The sequence below is a fragment of the Etheostoma spectabile genome, chromosome 5, assembly GCF_008692095.1.
Source record: "Etheostoma spectabile isolate EspeVRDwgs_2016 chromosome 5, UIUC_Espe_1.0, whole genome shotgun sequence".
Lineage (NCBI taxonomy): Eukaryota > Metazoa > Chordata > Actinopteri > Perciformes > Percidae > Etheostoma > Etheostoma spectabile.
In genome coordinates, this window is record NC_045737.1 from 28,245,679 (window position 1) to 28,262,980 (window position 17,302).

Genomic DNA, 17,302 nt, shown 5'->3' on the forward strand with positions numbered 1-17,302 from the left:
TATTCAAAGTTATAACACAATAAACCATTAAGAAATGTCCAGCGGACAGACGGATGCTTTTACTGGCACAAATGAAGCTAAATCTTAAACAAGACACTTAAACACTTCATTGTGAAGCATCTTATGTATAAAATATCCCTTTACCAAACAGATGCCCCAACATTGCCTGGTTCAAGCACCTGAGTGAAGGAATGGTTATCATTACTCACACTTCAAGGATGTGCTTTCAATATTATGAAGCAACTTAACAGGCCTGTAACGCACACTACGTTTACCAAGCATGTACTTTCTGTTGAACTGTTGATTCAATTAATCCAACCGATTTATGAAGGCGGTACCTGACCACCAGTCAGCAGCCGTGGGCACTGGTGGCCTAAAGGTTACAGAAGCAAGCACGGGACCGGGAGGTAGCCGGTTCAATCCCCAGTCAACGGGAGAAAATAGGGTGGGAAAGTGAAAGAGCAACACTTGTCCCACTTGCCCCACCACCACTGAGCAAGGGCATTAACCCCGACCGCTCCAGTGGAGCTGCTCAGACCGGGGTGTGTGACTGTCTTTCTCCTATAAAAGACAGTATTCTGGGATATCTTAAAAGGGATAAGGCAATGCACTGATATAAAATTAAGTTTTTAGTTAAAGATTATTTATTTCCTCAAGATACCCTCTTACTGGCATAACGTCCATCACTTACTATGAATTTACAGGATAGCTGCATCAAAAAAAATCAAAAGGAAGTCTATTCGCAAGCACATCGCTGGGGACCACGTGGGATACACTATTAGGGGATACTAATCTGCATATTTTATATAACTGTAAAATTTTGGAAATCATGAAAAACTTTGAAGAAAGCACAAAGGTCATAACGTTTACTTCAACTCTCAAGGGAAAATCCAATAATTTATTTAAAAAAAGGGAACAACATGACATTCAGGGAAAATGGTGTTACAAGGTTTTCTTCAGGACAACAGGGAGTATATATGCACAGTTGCACACTGACATTACAGCATTTTTCCAAATATGACAATATTCTGAATTTGATACAGGTCATGTAAAACACCATATTCCGTTTAGATATTCTGTATATATTATTAGATATAATGTACCATTTTCCGATTAAGACGTTTACAGCCAGTTTACGGCTTACATTCAGCTTTGTGCGTTGCTATGGTTGTTGTACACAAACCAACTGGCCAGCAGTTTGCAAGGTTGGGTTAGAGATACATAGTCCACATCTCTGGCTGGAAGGGGAAACACACCTACTTTTATATTTAAAATATGTTTTGGGATATCCTGATATGCGCAAAGAAAATCACAACACCAACCTTTTTTAAGAAGGTGGCTGAAGGAATGAAAGAAAATAAGGAGACGAGAAAGAAGAAACTGTGTTAGTCTATTCCAATCGTACAGTACATGGTTCAATTCAATTCGACATGCGGCCGGAGGAGCCGGGTCTTGAACTGCCAATCTTGTGATTGGAGGACAACCTGCTCTACCTCTGAGCCACAGCCACTCCGGATGAATGAGACAGGGAGGCTGTGTTTGCACCGTCAAACAAGTCCGCCACCGGAGGAAAGCTTTGAAAAAATCCTATTGTGCACGACTTCATATACACGGGATTGTAAATGGAATATACACTTTATTAGCTATGTAAACAGCTTAGTCAAATATATTGTCTTTTTGTGGAATAAGGGCAAAAACCGAGATATGTTGTGCATGTAAAGGTAGTGTGAGTGCACATAGCTGCAGAGAGCTGGTTAGGCAGCAGGTCCGGGCAGGGAGGAGACAGGGACGAGAGCTTGATTTATTGGGTTCATTTCCTTCTGACTCAGACTCGTTCCAACACCCCCTTCCCCCCACCCCCCCAGCCCCATACCCACCCACCTACCAGCACAGGGACAGAGAGAGCAAGAGATACAAAAAGGTTTGGAGTGAGGGAGTAGGGGAAGAAAGAGGTAAAGAAAGAGAAGAAGGGTGTAAAGAATGAGTAGCAAAGAGAGACAAGCTGGGTGCAAAGAGGAAGATGCAATCTTCTTTGAGGAGAAATGTATAAGCCCTAGTTCTTGGTTTCTGAAACCATTTTACATTCTCACAGGTAAAACCATATAAAATGGTGATCATCTACTGGATTGTACTGCAAGATTCTAAAACAAATCATTAATAATGACCTGAATGCGTGATGAGAATAGTTATACTGGGGCTGCAAAACAAACCAACTAAGTCACTAGAGAGAATTGAAGTCAGCAGCAGGAAGAAAGAAAAGAGAAACGGGGGGGAAGAGAGTGAGGACATAAATAAGAATCCAGAGGGCAGGAGAGTGAAGGAAAATGGAAAGTGTAAAGAGCAAAAATCTGCAGCAGCAGTCTGAGCAGCCTGCGTGCGACCAACACCTCAATCATTCCTGACGCTTAACCCCTTCCCCGCTGGAGGAGGTCAACTGCTCCCACTCGCCCTGCGAGCGCTCGGGTAAACACGAGCCAAGAGCATGCGAATTGCCTTTCACAGATACGCACGTTACAGTGAGGCTTCAGTTACTGGCTGCCACTGTAAATTAATCCCCAACAGATACTAAAAATGAAGCGCTAATCCTCCCTCCATGACAGGGATATTGGGACAGTGAAACACAATTCTCAAATTCCTCCCGTTTCCTTCCTGTTTCAATCTTTTTCTACCTCAGCCAGAATCAACTGCCAGGATTGCATTTACACGACAATCATATTAAATATTTCATACATCGAATGACTGTTGAGTCTCATGGTAGTTTTTTGACTGAAGATGTTGTGTGTGTGTGTCTATTTTTAGCCTTTATGTTCATGCTTTGGCATGTGCTCCCCCCCCCCAACGTCAGGAGAGCTCAGGAACAAAACGTTGCTTTGGGCCAAAAAGACACGCCTTGTGGCAACTGTTAGCAACTAGCCGCGTCAACTGGGTGGACTTGAAATGCCATGAAATCATATCTTACAAGTTCCTGTTCAAATAACCGCCTACACACATATGAACAGGTGAAGGTACCCTAGTCTGACACAACCACTCATGTTTTATGGCTCACTTAAGCCCAACACTGAACGCCACTGTCAGCCTAGTTCTTCGTTTTGTTTTCATATGGTCAAAATGAACACCCGAGGGCTGAGGCAACATGCAGCAGAGTCTGAGACCTTGTGCATAGAGATAATAGGTTATAGAAAACAACTAGTGGTGGCCTGGTTTCCCCTCTATTAAAAAGGCTTCTGTTATCCAAAGACAGAGGACAGGAGAGTGAGACAGGAAGGAGAGAACAATAGAGGAAGGACGAAAGGAGAGGGAAAAATGGAGGAGGGGAGAAATGATGAAAGGCAATGGGAGAAAAGAGAAAGAGAGAAACGCGCTGCTGTTGTCCTTGTCTCGTCTCAAGTCAAGGATCTCATTAAAATGGGAGCCCAATCTTGGCATCCCCCACCACACTTCCCTTATGGCCGCCCCCCACCTCCAACACAAAGTCATTGATCACCGTTACGGGACACACCATGCAAGCAGAGACAACACAAACACATTTGCACTTGTAGTCGTTAGATGCACTAAGCACAGTCATGAGACACACCTCAACTCGCTGCCATGGCGCAGTTTCATACAAGAGGGGACCGGGAAACACACACACACACTCACACATGTTTAAGTGCCATCAGTTGACAGGTAGAAGATCTGAAATCCCTGTAGCCTCGCTGGCCTGGGAATGACTTGAAAGTGACTGGTCTACATTTTAATGTGACACCTACAACAGCCTGAGGAAGACCGTGTGTTGTGCCAACGTGTGCTCCCTTTCAGCCAAGCATCACCCTCCATTAACGTTGAGGTTAGCCAGGGAGCACAAAAGCTAAATCACTGCATCAAACGGAGCGGGGCTGGCCATGCTCCAGCCGTGCTCCAGCCGTCACTTCCACAGCTGCTCAACACATTGGCTCCATTTGTGGGGTGGTGAGGTTAGCCATACGCAAGGCCTCACACAGCTACACTTCCCGTGCCAAATGCCATTCACATCACAGTCACTGGTGAGCTCAAGGTAAGTGCTCCCCCATGGGCACTGACACTACTGCTGCTAATATGGTTTCGATAGGCTCATGGCTGGCAGCGTCTGTTCCTGGTTGTTCTTCTGCAGCCAATAGGGTCAAATTGGAACACCTTCACTGAAATAGGCAAATGATGGCTGGTGCTGAGACTACACACTGTATAAACACACGGGCCGGAATGTGTTTTGTGATTAGATAGAGAGAGAAAGCTCACTATGGACAGATTCTAAATCAGAATTATTTTCAAAAGACATTTGATCCATTCAGTCCGATAACATTTGGAAAATATAGAAGAGCCGCATGATTGAATCATTTAATTTCAAATTAGTGGAGTGCTAAACGTGAAGTGGCGGTCTCTAGTGCGCCTGCTCTATGGGTTGCACAGTGCAAAGTAGTGCCAATAATCCGGGTCATTTCTGACGAGGATGGCTTTATGCGCCACAGAGCAACTCTCATAGGATGAACGGGGCTCCACCTCGAATGCTGTCTCCAGTTCTTAAAATATACCCATGAATTGTCAATGAGTAACTCGAGGACAGAACCGTTTCTGGAAAAAGTTTAAATGCCATTTTAACTATGAGCATGTTACTCTGAGAGGCAGATATCACACATAACAGAAGTGGCAAGATACCCCATAGGGGAAAAAAAAGAAAATAAGTCCAGTACGATTTGTGTGAACTGACCCTTTAAATAAATGAATGCTCTTTAGTTTTTCCATCTCTCTGCTGGTGTGTACCGCTAAATGTCAAACAAGAACTGGGTCTGTGGTAGCAGCACAGCATGAGGTTAAAGCTGGTGGCATCAGAGAGTGGAACACGCTCTTTCAACTTCGGGGGACTAATAATGGGTCAACTGAGGCCAGGGCTCTGGCAGAATGGAAACACCAGATGCCTGACAAGGAAATGGAGGCCGAAATTTCGACAAGCTTCACCTCCTCCTTGAAAAAGGGATCAGTCCAAAATCTGAAATTTGAGTTGACAATAGGGAGTCAAGGGAGACCATTTCATTGCACACAACTTTTCCCCAGCATTTCTGTGGCGTGGTGCAAATCCCAAAATGTTCCCATCCATCCTGTGAACACACAAAATCATCTCCTGTGACGAGAACATGATGGGGGAGGGGAGGGGAGGGAGGGAAGAGAAAAAAAAAGAAGAAGCAGGTTGCACCCGAGGCATATAATCGATGTCTGAGGGCATTTTGTATTCACGGTCATCTGAGTGACGATACATGATGTCTTCACCTTGAGCACAAGCAGAGGTATTGCGTGTGATGGGAGGAAGACAGGTGGGGCCGGATCAGAAAGTGGAATAAATATATCCATGATGGTTCATAATAAGCTAATGTAGCAGCTCCACAACTATTAGCTGCAGAATGCTAGCCTGTTACGGGGTCAATGGGACGCTTTGGAGGGAACTCACAGCAACCACAACACCGTGTGCAAGCAGAAAGTGTGACTTTGCATGCATGTTGTTCACGAGCCACTTTTTTCACACGTCCTCGCCGTGACACTGCACGTTGACATCGAGAACTCTGGTTCACCCCGCTCCAGCTGTTGAGGAGAGGGCAACCGCGGGGCAGGGAGATTGCTCTCGTCTATTATGATGGAATGAGCATCTCACAGACACACACAGACAGACACAGACACACACACACACACACACACAGACACACACAAAGGCTCAGCATCATCCCATCCCATCTAATGGCCGTAGCCTCATACTGCTAACGGGTGCTTAGGGAGGCAATGAGGTTTGCCATCTATATATCCATGACCCCTGGTTGACTTCACTCCCCCATACACCTCCCCCTTCATGACCTGGTAATGGCACCCTATTAGGGTGAGACAGAAATAGGGTCTGGGATCCCGTTTGAATGGAGCGCTCTGACACAAACATCAGCATGTTGAGTACACAAATCTCCCTGCAAACGGGGTCAAAGCCAGTGCTTAGCCATTTGTTTTGATTTTCCTCCCCCCCATGTGCCTTCACTTGTACCCCCCCTCTTCCTTGGGAAATCATGACCGTTAGCAATCATGCGGGGCAATACCGCAATGATGCACCGTTTGTAGAGTAGGGGGAACGGAAGAGAGTGATTGTGCAACGCCAACTCTGTCTACCGTGCAGTTTCTATCTCTTTGATGCATAATGCCACTTGGCACAGACTAATACATACATCGAGAACAAGCCAACAGTCACTCAGAAAACACACATGATTGAGCAGCAATAAGGTTGCATCCTCTGGAGAGACATATGAAAGCAACATCACAAGAAGAAGCGGGGAGGAGGAGTGAACAGGCTTGTGTGAATGACAGACACAAATTTCAATTTTCTTACTGCTGCAGCGGTTTTTCCATGCCACATCTAGCCTGAAAATGAGACAAACAACAAAATCTCCCTATTCACGTCCACAAGTTTAATTCATAATCTTTGACTAATAAAAAAAATTCACTGATGCAACAGGGTGCTAAAATTCACTCTCTGCCAGTTTGAATTTGACTAATATTTACTGGTGCAATGTGAAGTTACATAAATGAAGGAATTCACCCATGTACAAACATTGTTTTCACACTGAGGTGTGCATTACTTTAGTTTTCCTTTGGTGCCGTGAGGCAGAGTAGCAGGCCGATCAGCGGCTGAGTCAGAGAGAAAGAGGAGCTTGATCTCTGTGCATCTTCAGAGTTGGCCATCCGCAGCCAAGCAGGTCACTGTGTTAGGCAGACCCCATGTGACTCCAGCCTGCTCTCTAGGATAATCCTACTTTGTGGGTGTGTGTGTGTGTGTGTGTGTGTACATTTTTACCAGGAGCTTCAGCACCCACACAGGGGCCAGATAAAGCCAGGAGCCAGTCAAAACAGTGTTTAGGGCTGCTCTAGTGCTCTACAGATACTGTCAGATAACCTGTAACATTTGAGCCAATGATGGGACACAAGAGTGGTGGATAGTAGTGTGTAGCTCCAATGGGTTTAATTTATTGCACGTTGTTAGAATGCATGTTTTTCTGTTTGCAGGAGGATTTAGGACATGTGAACTGGTGTGGGTGTGTAGTCTCGTGTCAGAACGCACTCAGTTTGTGTTTATGTCTGTGTGCCATTCTGTGTTTCTCCCTCTGCATGTAATTGTATGGTTCTAAATGAGCGTGTGTGTGTACACACATGTCCCTGGCCCTTAGAAGCAGAGGTTAGAAGCCGGCTGCTCTCTCTGATCAGGTTACAAAAGTGGGTGTGTTCTCTCTCTCGTCTGTCGCCTGCATGTCTGCCTCTCCCTCTCTCTCTCTCTAACTCATTCTGTCTCTCTCGCTTTCTTCTCCCTCTACATCTCTGCCTCGGTCTCCCTTTCTGGTTACAGAGGCCTGTAGCTTGCGTCATCCAGGCCTCTTCCTTTGGCACCACTACAGACCACCGCTCTCACTTGTCTGGGTTCCTCCCCTTCCCTCTCTTCCTTTCTTCCACCCACCCATCCCCTCAAATGGAGCAGCCCTGCAGCTGGTCCACACTCCCTACAGGAGGCTGGGAGCCACATGAATCTCTCCCCTGACCTCCTCCTCCGCAGAAAACTGGCCCACCATCCGCCCACCAGCTTCACTCTAGTATTACTCGCATGGACCACGGCAAGATGCTGTCACTCGTTCACTGGGTTCAGCGAGGTCTTTTTAACATGTATTCTGACCTGATACCTCTTTTCTCACCAACACACACTGATAACGTATAAAACAGAGAGAGAGATGCAGACTCCAGCTGGTATCTGACCTTAAACACAATGCTCAACCCTTCTCAGCCACTTCTAAAATGACTTTGCCAATGCTATCTGGTGTAAACCACTACACCATTTGCTGGATGAAAACTCCCAACTTAAATTCACACAGTCAAAGTCTATACTGTGCTGTAGTAAATTACAGGCCTGTAGGCCATGACCAATTCAAACATGGTCTTGGGTATATTGCCAGCTGATACATCCGGACACAACTGGGTGCGCAGCAGCTATTATGGAAGTAGAATGAATGTTGTGTGGATTGCAAAAAGAAGTTGAGAGGGTGTTTTCACACTCACTTTCTTTCTGTCGCTCCAAAAAGTTTGAACTGGGGAGCACATTACATTTCTTGTTTCAACAGGATATCCATGATCTTCTCAGACCAAAGTGCTTTACGCCTATTTATCTTTTTACAGTCTTAATGTATATATACTAAAACCTTTGCTATCAACAACTCTCAGAAACATCCAAATAATAATTATTATATCTATTTGACGTGCCAATAATGCCCATAACAAATGTGACCAGGTATTTACTATTTAATGTATTTTATCAATGTGTGTAAGTTTGAGGTGCGTGCACACAGTTTCACATGTATATTTGAGGCACATGTACATGGAGAGACATTACCTTGTCTTTCTCATGGGGCAACAAGCGGACAGGTGGCAGTGACTCCAGAGACACCGTCCCAGTGCCGTCATCCAGGGAGCTGCTGCGGCTGATGAGCTGGAACAGAGGACCCTGCTTGGCCACGCGTCCATGAGCCACGGCCCTCTTCAGGGCCACCCTAAGCTGCTGGTGGAAGAGGCCAGGCCCCATGGAGCCGCTGCCCGACAAGTAGGCGGCCACATCAGCCTGGCACTTGAGAAATCGCTCAATGTTCTTTAAGCTGGAGCCGCCAGGCTCATGGAGCCCCTCCAGTGCCCGTTTGATCAACTTGTTCCAGTCGAGTCCCGGTTTCTTTCCCGAATGAGAGTGAGAGTGAGAGCTGCTGCTGCCGCTGCCGCCTCCTCCTCCTCCACTTCCTCCTCCTCCACCACTTCCACCTCCTCCTCCACCACCACTTCCACCTCCTCCTCCAGAGCTGCCACTACCTTTGGGCTTGGGCAAAGCCAAGCGCCCTGGGTTGTCAGGGTCCTTGTAGGAGTTTAGACCTTTGTTGGTGACTTTGAGGATGGTACCATCCTTGACACTAAGCTCAACTGCTCCAGAACCGTTTTGCGGTCCAGACCATGGGACATGGAGACAGCATTGCAAATGCGCTCCTCTGATGGTCTTTGCTTCTGCTTCTTTACCTTCTTGATGGCCTCTAGGATCCATTGGGTGTACATTGGGTTGGCCAACTTCACCATGGCTGCGGTCTGGGTGGGTACGGGGGCCCTGAGGCCTCACCGCAATGACCACACACAAAAAAGGGACTTGTAAGCCAAGGAAACAACTGGCCTGCGCCGTAGCGCCGCCTCCTCCTCTTTGCCCCCTGCCTGCGTATTATCCCTTGTCCTGGGGTCGCACAGAGAGTCCCTCAGAAGCTGAGTATGAGCAGCACGGTAAAGAGCAGCTAACCATAGCACAAACCCCCTGAGCCAACACTCCACCTGGTAAAATGCGGTCCACCCACCACCCACTCCCAGCCAGGTAAAGGTCCCTGGCGAGAAGCAGGGGGAGTGGAGGAAGTAGCAGGTCTGTTCTCAACTTAAACTCCCAATGTACACAATGTAGGGTAGAGTAGATGTTGACAATGATAAGGGCCTTCAAAAAAATAAGATGTTTGCCTGTCTCAAAGTACCTATACAGGGACAATAAAAACTGCTCAGTCAGTTTCCTGCCACTGGCAAACTAGCCAATTCTCAGGGCGAGTTGTGAACGATGATCACGGTCTCCGTGAAATTAGTGTTTCAATGATTATGGCGAGGGTCATAAAGTACATGTTTTCTGAAGATTATAACATTCCACAAGATGGTGACTTTTTTCTGCATCCACACGTCCTCGTCTTTACTCTGCTCTCACTGTCTTTTACTCTTCCAGCAGGCTGAGCTTCACAGCTCTGGGACGTTGGAGATATCTCACACCAGGGAGCAACCACGACTGACCACCTGCCTATTGCGTTCCGGTAGCGGACATACCCTGCACAGAAAAAGAAAATAACACACAGAGAATCAAAAGGTTAGAGAAGCATTGCAGAAAACAAGTGACACCTTTTGATAAATTAGAAAAATATTGCAACAAAGTGGAAGTATAAGTAAAGAATGAGTTTGAATGAGAAAACATTGACACACCATACTGTGCCTTCACACAGATGTATAAACAGTGTATTCATGCCCTTAGAAAGCACTATGAGGTTTGACAATGTACTACTAACAATTTGGACATTAAACATAAAGAGGAATATCTTAACAACAACCATACACGTCTCATATTACATAGATATACACAGGCAGAATAGTACAAAACAAAGTAACGTAACCTCTAATAACTAGAGAAATTGCACAGGTGTCTCATATATGGTGAAAATGAGGAGGGAAAAAAGGGTCAACAACGTCTTCCTAAAAACTACACCAGCAAGTTGCCCATTGGGCTCGTTGGGTTGCTAAGGTAAACATGATGCAGTCAAAACACAGACTGTTAGCAAACATTAGCTCAGAGGCTAGCTAAAAATCAAAGCTTAGTCAATTGCCGCATTGCCAAACTGTTTCCTGCGGTGCTGTTTACTCTCACTGATATGATATTGGGCAGCTAAGTATCTGACAACAAGCCTTCCCGCTAACTGCTGTTGTTTAGCAAGCTAACGTTAGAAGCTAGCTAACCAACGAGCTAACGTTACAATTATGTTACTAACGTTGGTCGCTAACCTGAAACGTAAACAGCATGAAACGAGGGGTTAGCCAGCGCCTCAGCTATAAAAGACAACGTTTCCTCACCTCGACCGATATTTCAGACAATATGGACCAACACACCGCAGCAAACCCAGCAAATAATATCATTTCGAATGTCATTCAGACATTAACGTAAGATCGCGGCCTTGTAAAAGGCACAATGCAACTTGCAGACGGCCATCTCGGCTAGCGGGCAAGTGCAAAAATTAAGAAATCCTAGCCGCGGATTCTGCAGTATTACATGTTCTAAGGCCTCCTTCTCAGCCTCTGGTATGGGCGAGGATCTTCTGCCTGCTTAGACGCGTACCTACGAGCGGTCCCCACCTCGCTGACTTCCTCCCTCGAACCAACCGCCCTCCCACGTAACGCTACAGCCCGCGGTGCGGTGAAGACAAGGCCGCTGGAGCGAAGTAGCTAGGCCTCGGCTCCCCCCTCCGTATCCCCCACCCACCTCCGCGATCATCATCCCTTCGTACCCCTCTCTCCCTCTACCTCTCGCGGTTCCCCAGAAAGCCCGAGCTGGTTCGGTTCTGGTTTCCGAGGGAAGCTCGGGAAAAGCGGACCGTGTACAAAATCTCATGTTCCCCCATCCGGCTTCCGCTGCTACTCACCAGGATTTCGTTTCGAGCCGCCGAGGAGAAGGTGCCAAAACAGTGCGAAACGGAGACAACAACAAGCCTAAAAATGCAGCCACAGACCAGGGGTTCTAGAGCCGACGCCATCTTTGAGTGAAACAGGAGCACGGCTGGTGGGGGAGGGGGGAACACAGTGAACCGTCAGGCAGGGCCCAGGGACCGTCTGCATAGTGCGAGGCGAAGATCCAGGGGAAGACAAATTCACTGCAAGGCGCGGGGGGCGGCGGCGCTGTGCTGTTGCTATGAGAGGGGTGTGGATATTGTTGAGCACATGAAATGGAAGAAAGGGACAGATGGTGGTGGTGTTGGAGGAAGAAAAAAATAAAAAGAGGGGATAGGTGTTCTCGCATTCTCTGCTGTACTACGTCTACATAGGGTGAGATTCAAGGGAGCGTCTGCATTTTGTCCAGCAGTTGTTTAAAAAAAAAGAAAATAATAAAGCAAAGCCAATGAGCATGCCTTAACGTTAGAGGGTATTTAAAGATCAAAGTGAGACACCCCTCCACACTGCAGTCTATTGTAGCAGCTGTGTGTTTTTTAAGATGAAGATGGGAAGAGAGCCACACATATCCAGTCCCCAGAGATGATCAGATGTTGCAGTGTGTAGCTATCTGGAGTATTACAGTAAACGATAAAAAATGTTGTTATCTGTCTATGCAAAGTAGGCTTCTAATGCATTGCTCGTCAGACTGTGAAAAAGGGTATTATCTTTTTGAAAATTATTATGTAAACTGTCTGCAGCCGATCCACTCGGTTAAATTTCATCAAATGACAGCTGAGTCTAAGACATTTTCCTTGTGATTTATTTTTGGAGAAAGGAGTTGTTCTTTTTACAGCCCTCAGTGCAACATAAATTACGGCATCTGGTGACAAATGAAGCAAAATAATGTAAAGGTATCACGTTTAAATCTGCACTGTGCTCAATTGAAAAGTGTTTTAAACTTAACGTTGGCGAGATAGGTTAGGGACACTTTGAGGCCTAATATGTTGTTGGATATAAAAAAGAAAAAAAACTACACACAGAGTTCTGCACAAGGATTGTAACATTTTGTCCCGTAATTTCTGAATCTGCCTTAGGGAAATTTGAGCAGCTTAAGTACAGCCTTCTTTTCCGAAGAAAAACAATCAATAAAGAAAACCTGATTCTGTTGCTTCAATTTCATGATCATAGTGATACAGAGGCACTCGTGTTGGAAATCTGGCAGCAATCTTCCTTTTCTATTACAGGCTAATGCTGAAAGCTCCCTGGGTGGAAATTAAATTATCTGCAGCTTTGTGTAAAATGATGTGTACAGCAGTCCTCAGAGACGGATTATAGAGTGTCTTATAGGGAGCAATTAGACCTGAGGTTTTCCCATGTTAGAGGTGTCTTGTGAGAGGGTGAACTGCTGTCAGCACAGTGGTGATCAAATAAAATCGGTAAGGTCACACTTTACTCATTGTTTATCTTGCACTTCTTCAGGGACAGATAAATCACATACCAACGACAAGGCACTAATTATAATTAACGGTAGTGTTATTACACAGATAAATAGTGTGAAGCGTTAACACATGAATGGCTATTAGGACGCCTCCTGAGGACTCACATATTACATTAGTGTGTACAGTAGGCCAGCTAACAGATGGACAGTGCTCAGGAGAAGCTTGCAGTGCTTCTATCGTTCCCAGCCATGAATAAATAATGCCGTGTGTCATGATCTACAGCAGAGGCCGTGTTCACCAACACACAACAACAGAAACAAACCAACCAGGGTGGAGGAGTAGGGAGTCATGTCACTGTAATTGTGATAAGATCATATTGATTTTCAGTCCGAAAAATGAAGGTAGATGCACAACCTGAAGACCTTTACTTATTCCAAATGAGTGCTGTCAACTTCTACAGTAATTGGAGGAATGAGGGTATTCACTTCCTCTTAATTCACATACAGTCTTAACAGAGTCAACTCTCCTTCTTTTTTGATGTTACAAATTGTTATGGGACAATTATTTATTGTGCACAACATAACGGTCATGTATGCAGCAAAAAGCATTTTCAAACAAGGAAAACATACCACACCTGAAACAGTGAGTCCATTTATTGATTGACAGAATGTAAATGGTCAACAATTCTTTTAATTGATTAACCATTTAAAGGAATAGTTTAACTACTCTGGAGATACACTTATTTGCTGTTTTGCCCCAAGATAGATGAGAAGATCGATGACACTCTTGAGTCTGTATGCAGGTGGGTCAGCAGCTGGTTAGCGTAGCTTAGCATAAAGATGGGGATGAAGGGGGAAACAGCTAACCTGCTCTATTCAAAGGTAACAGAATTCTCCTACCAGAGCATGTAAAGCACGATTAATAAAAAGTTGCAATCATAGACTAATCATTAATTTAAATCAAAAAGTACCACTGCACACTGCATAAAGGAGAATCTCTTATATCGATTCCAAAACACTGGTCAACACTTTCTGATCATCACTATAGTTAACAAAAAAAAGAAAAAAATTGCATTGGGAAATACATTTAGCCCTCACCCACAAATGGATGTCTCGGTATGAGACCCTTGGCTGGTATTCTGTCTTTGGTGGAGAAAAGGAGACAAGTAATCCTTAGCTTCTTTTCATCCCCTTAATCCTCCTTTTTTAATTTCTATTCTCTAAGCGTCCACCTGCTAGGGGCCCAGAGCCCCCAGCACCAGTGTCCACCTGCCCCCTGCAACCCTCCCCTCTCTGACACACACACACACACACACACACACACACACCACACACACACACACACACACACACACAACACACACACACACACACACACACACACACACATATACCGTCCACCTGATGCACAGCAACACCTCCTGCTCTCCCGGAGTTTTTTTGTTTTTTTTTTAAATTTTGAGCAAACAAGTTTTCACACAGCCTATAAATAGGTTAAAATATCCTATAAATAGGTTTAGCTGTTGTTTTATTTGAAATCCTTTAGTAGTAGCATGTCGGATCCCCTATTGTGAAGTGTAAGGGATCTATTGCCAGTTTAGTTTCAGTAAATGAGGACGTTTACATATTGCGTCCAGGTGAGGGGACAAAAGTAAACAAAGCTTCTTGACATATAATTATTCAATATTAACCCATTCTGGATCCTTGGCAGCTTTGGCTACTTCCGTATTGTGGATAAGGCATATAGGGTGAAATGAGGTTAACATAAAAATAAGACGTTATCTAATGGAAGTCTGGAAGTGAAAGGCAAAACTGGAAATGCATTCTCTCCAACTGATGCCTTTTACTTTGTCAAGAAAATAAGGAAATATGAATATTGAGTGCAGCTGTGAGTAAGTAGCAGTCAATCTGTGCCACCACCAGTTCAGTCTACATTTCGGAGTTCCTGTTTTTATAGATGATGACTGGAGTGCTGCTCTCAGATAGCCCGGCAGTGTCCAGGACTGCCTTTTTGTCCGTGTGAAACTAGCGAGCTTCCTGCTGTGGCTGGCCGGCCGCCAAGTCCCCAAACTCCAACCCAGCTCCAACTCCAAACCCCTCCCATCCTGAAAAGCGCTGAAACATACAACGGAAATTTCCAGGGCCTGTCCGCCCAAGAGCGTGCCCCCACCCATCCAGTGACCCCCACCACCATCCAAGCCCCTCCTCCCACCCTCCCTCCCAGTGGCCCCTGCTCCCCCCCCCCTGCCTTGAATCCAAAGGGACAGAGAGCAGCTGGAAGGTGAAGTGCAGCTTGTCGGCGCTGAACTGAAAGTCCCGCCAGACACCTCTCGTGCTCCCTCCAACTCCTCCTGTCTGAAATCTCCCTGAAAACACCACCTCCTTCACTTGAACCCAGAAGTGCTTAAGAGTGCCACAGAGTACACTTGTACACCAGACATAAGCGGTGGAGAGACAGGGTGGGAAACGCGGAGAACTACTCTGGTTGACGAATCTATTGTCCTGCTGTGGTTAACGGTCGTCTGAAGTGGACGTACATTTCAAGCAGGGGCCTCTGACAAGGCCCTAACACGCACAAATAGCTCTGACTTTAACACTATTGAGTACAGTGGAGGGGGACAAGTCACGGTGATCAATAGTGCCGAAGCAGAAAAACCCTTAACACATTCATTTTTTAGTCTTAAAGGTGCATACCACCTGGGAGTAGTGGTAGTAGTAGTAGTAGTAGTAGTAGTAGTAGTAGTAGTAGTAGTAGTAGTAGTAGCAGTAGTAGGAATATCCACTGCATGGTACGGCTTTACTCCACTCGCTATTTTTTTGGTTTTCCATTTGCAAAAGGTGTGGACAGTTCCTGGACTTTTTGAAGCGCAGACATGAAAGTTGACTGAACAATAGTTGTTCGGTTTAAAAAAAGGCCGCTTTTAAAGGAGTAGTTTGGGATTTTGAGACATCCTCTTTCTTTCTTTCTTTCTTGCTGAGATAACAGAGATAACAAGGTTGATGTCACTCTCATGTGTGAACGGTAAATATTCAGCAGGAGCTAACAGCCAGTTGGCTTCACATGGCGTGAAGATTGGTAAAAAGCGGGAAACCATTCAGTTCATCCATCAGCACCTCTAAAGGGTTGGGGTTAACCCCTTATTAACATTTTATATCTCATTTGTTTTTCCCATATAAAAGCTGGAGTGTGAAACAACAATTAGCTCTTTTACAGAGGTACAACTCTACTGTATCATTATTTTGGCTGACAGCAGTGAATTCCTGGAGTCTCTGCTGGTTGCTTGGCAACTGGTCCTAGTCAAGAATAGTCTGATACACAACCCCTATTCAAAAAACAAACTTGTTGTTTGTTCACACTTTTTGTATGGATCACAATCAAGATATATCGTGTTACAGTTTTTTTCCAACTGCTAAAACACAATTTTGCAAACTAGGCTGGTTTTATCAAAAAACATAACACAATTCACAAAACCACACACCCAAACTGCAAAATACCTCATATATCCGGCAAAATACCTCATATATCCAGCAAAATACCTCATGTATCCAGCAAAATACCTCATATATCCAGCAAAATACCTCATGTATCCAGCAAAATACCTCATGTATCCAACAAAATACCTCATATATCCTGCAAAATACCTCATGTATCCAGCAAAATACCTCATGTATCCTGCAAAATATCTCATATATCTCAAAAATACCTTCATATATACCAGCAAAATACCTCATGTATCCTGCAAAATACCTCAGTATCCTGCAAAATACCTCAGTATCCAGCAAAATACCTCATATATCCAGCAAAATACCTCATGTATCCAGCAAAATACCTCATGTATCCAGCAAAATACCTCATATATCCAGCAAAATACCTCATATATCCAGCAAAATACCTCATGTATCCAGCAAAATACCTCATGTATCCTGCAAAATATCTCATATATCCAGCAAAATACCTCATATATCCTGCAAAATACCTCATATATCCAGCAAAATACCTCATGTATCCTGCAAAATACCTCATGTATCCAGCAAAATACCTCATATATCCAGCAAAATACCTCATATATCCAGCAAAATACCTCATGTATCCAGCAAAATACCTCATATATCCAGCAAAATACCTCATATATCCAGCAAAATACCTCATGTATCCAGCAAAATACCTCATGTATCCTGCATAATACCTCATATATCCAGCAAAATACCTCATATATCCTAAAAAATACCTCATATATCCTAAAAAATACCTCATATAACCTGCAAAATACCTCATGTATCCTGCAAAATACCTCATGTATCCAGCAAAATACCTCATATATCCTGCAAAATACCTCATATATCCAGCAAAATACCTCATATATCCAGCAAAATACCTCATGTATCCAGCAAAATACCTCATATATCCTAAAAAATACCTCATATATCCTAAAAAATACCTCATATAACCTGCAAAATACCTCATTTATCCTGCAAAATACCTCATATATCCTGCAAAATACCTCATATATCCTGCAAAATACCTCATATATCCAGCAAAATACCTCATGTATCCAGCAAAATACCTCATGTATCCAGCAAAATACC

The 17,302-nt window shown here is 44.6% G+C and overlaps 1 protein-coding gene across 1 annotated transcript in view; it reads right to left on the minus strand.

Moving 5' to 3' along the window:
• Positions 1–11,469, minus strand: part of kat6a (K(lysine) acetyltransferase 6A) — a 39,988-nt gene extending 28,519 nt beyond the window's left edge. The window contains 3 exon segments of the mRNA XM_032515941.1: positions 8,417–8,991; positions 8,994–9,910; positions 11,271–11,469. Of these exon segments, the coding sequence (XP_032371832.1) occupies positions 8,417–8,991; positions 8,994–9,138 (720 nt within the window). The 5' untranslated portion in view covers positions 9,139–9,910; positions 11,271–11,469.
• Positions 11,470–17,302: the final 5,833 nt, after the last annotated feature.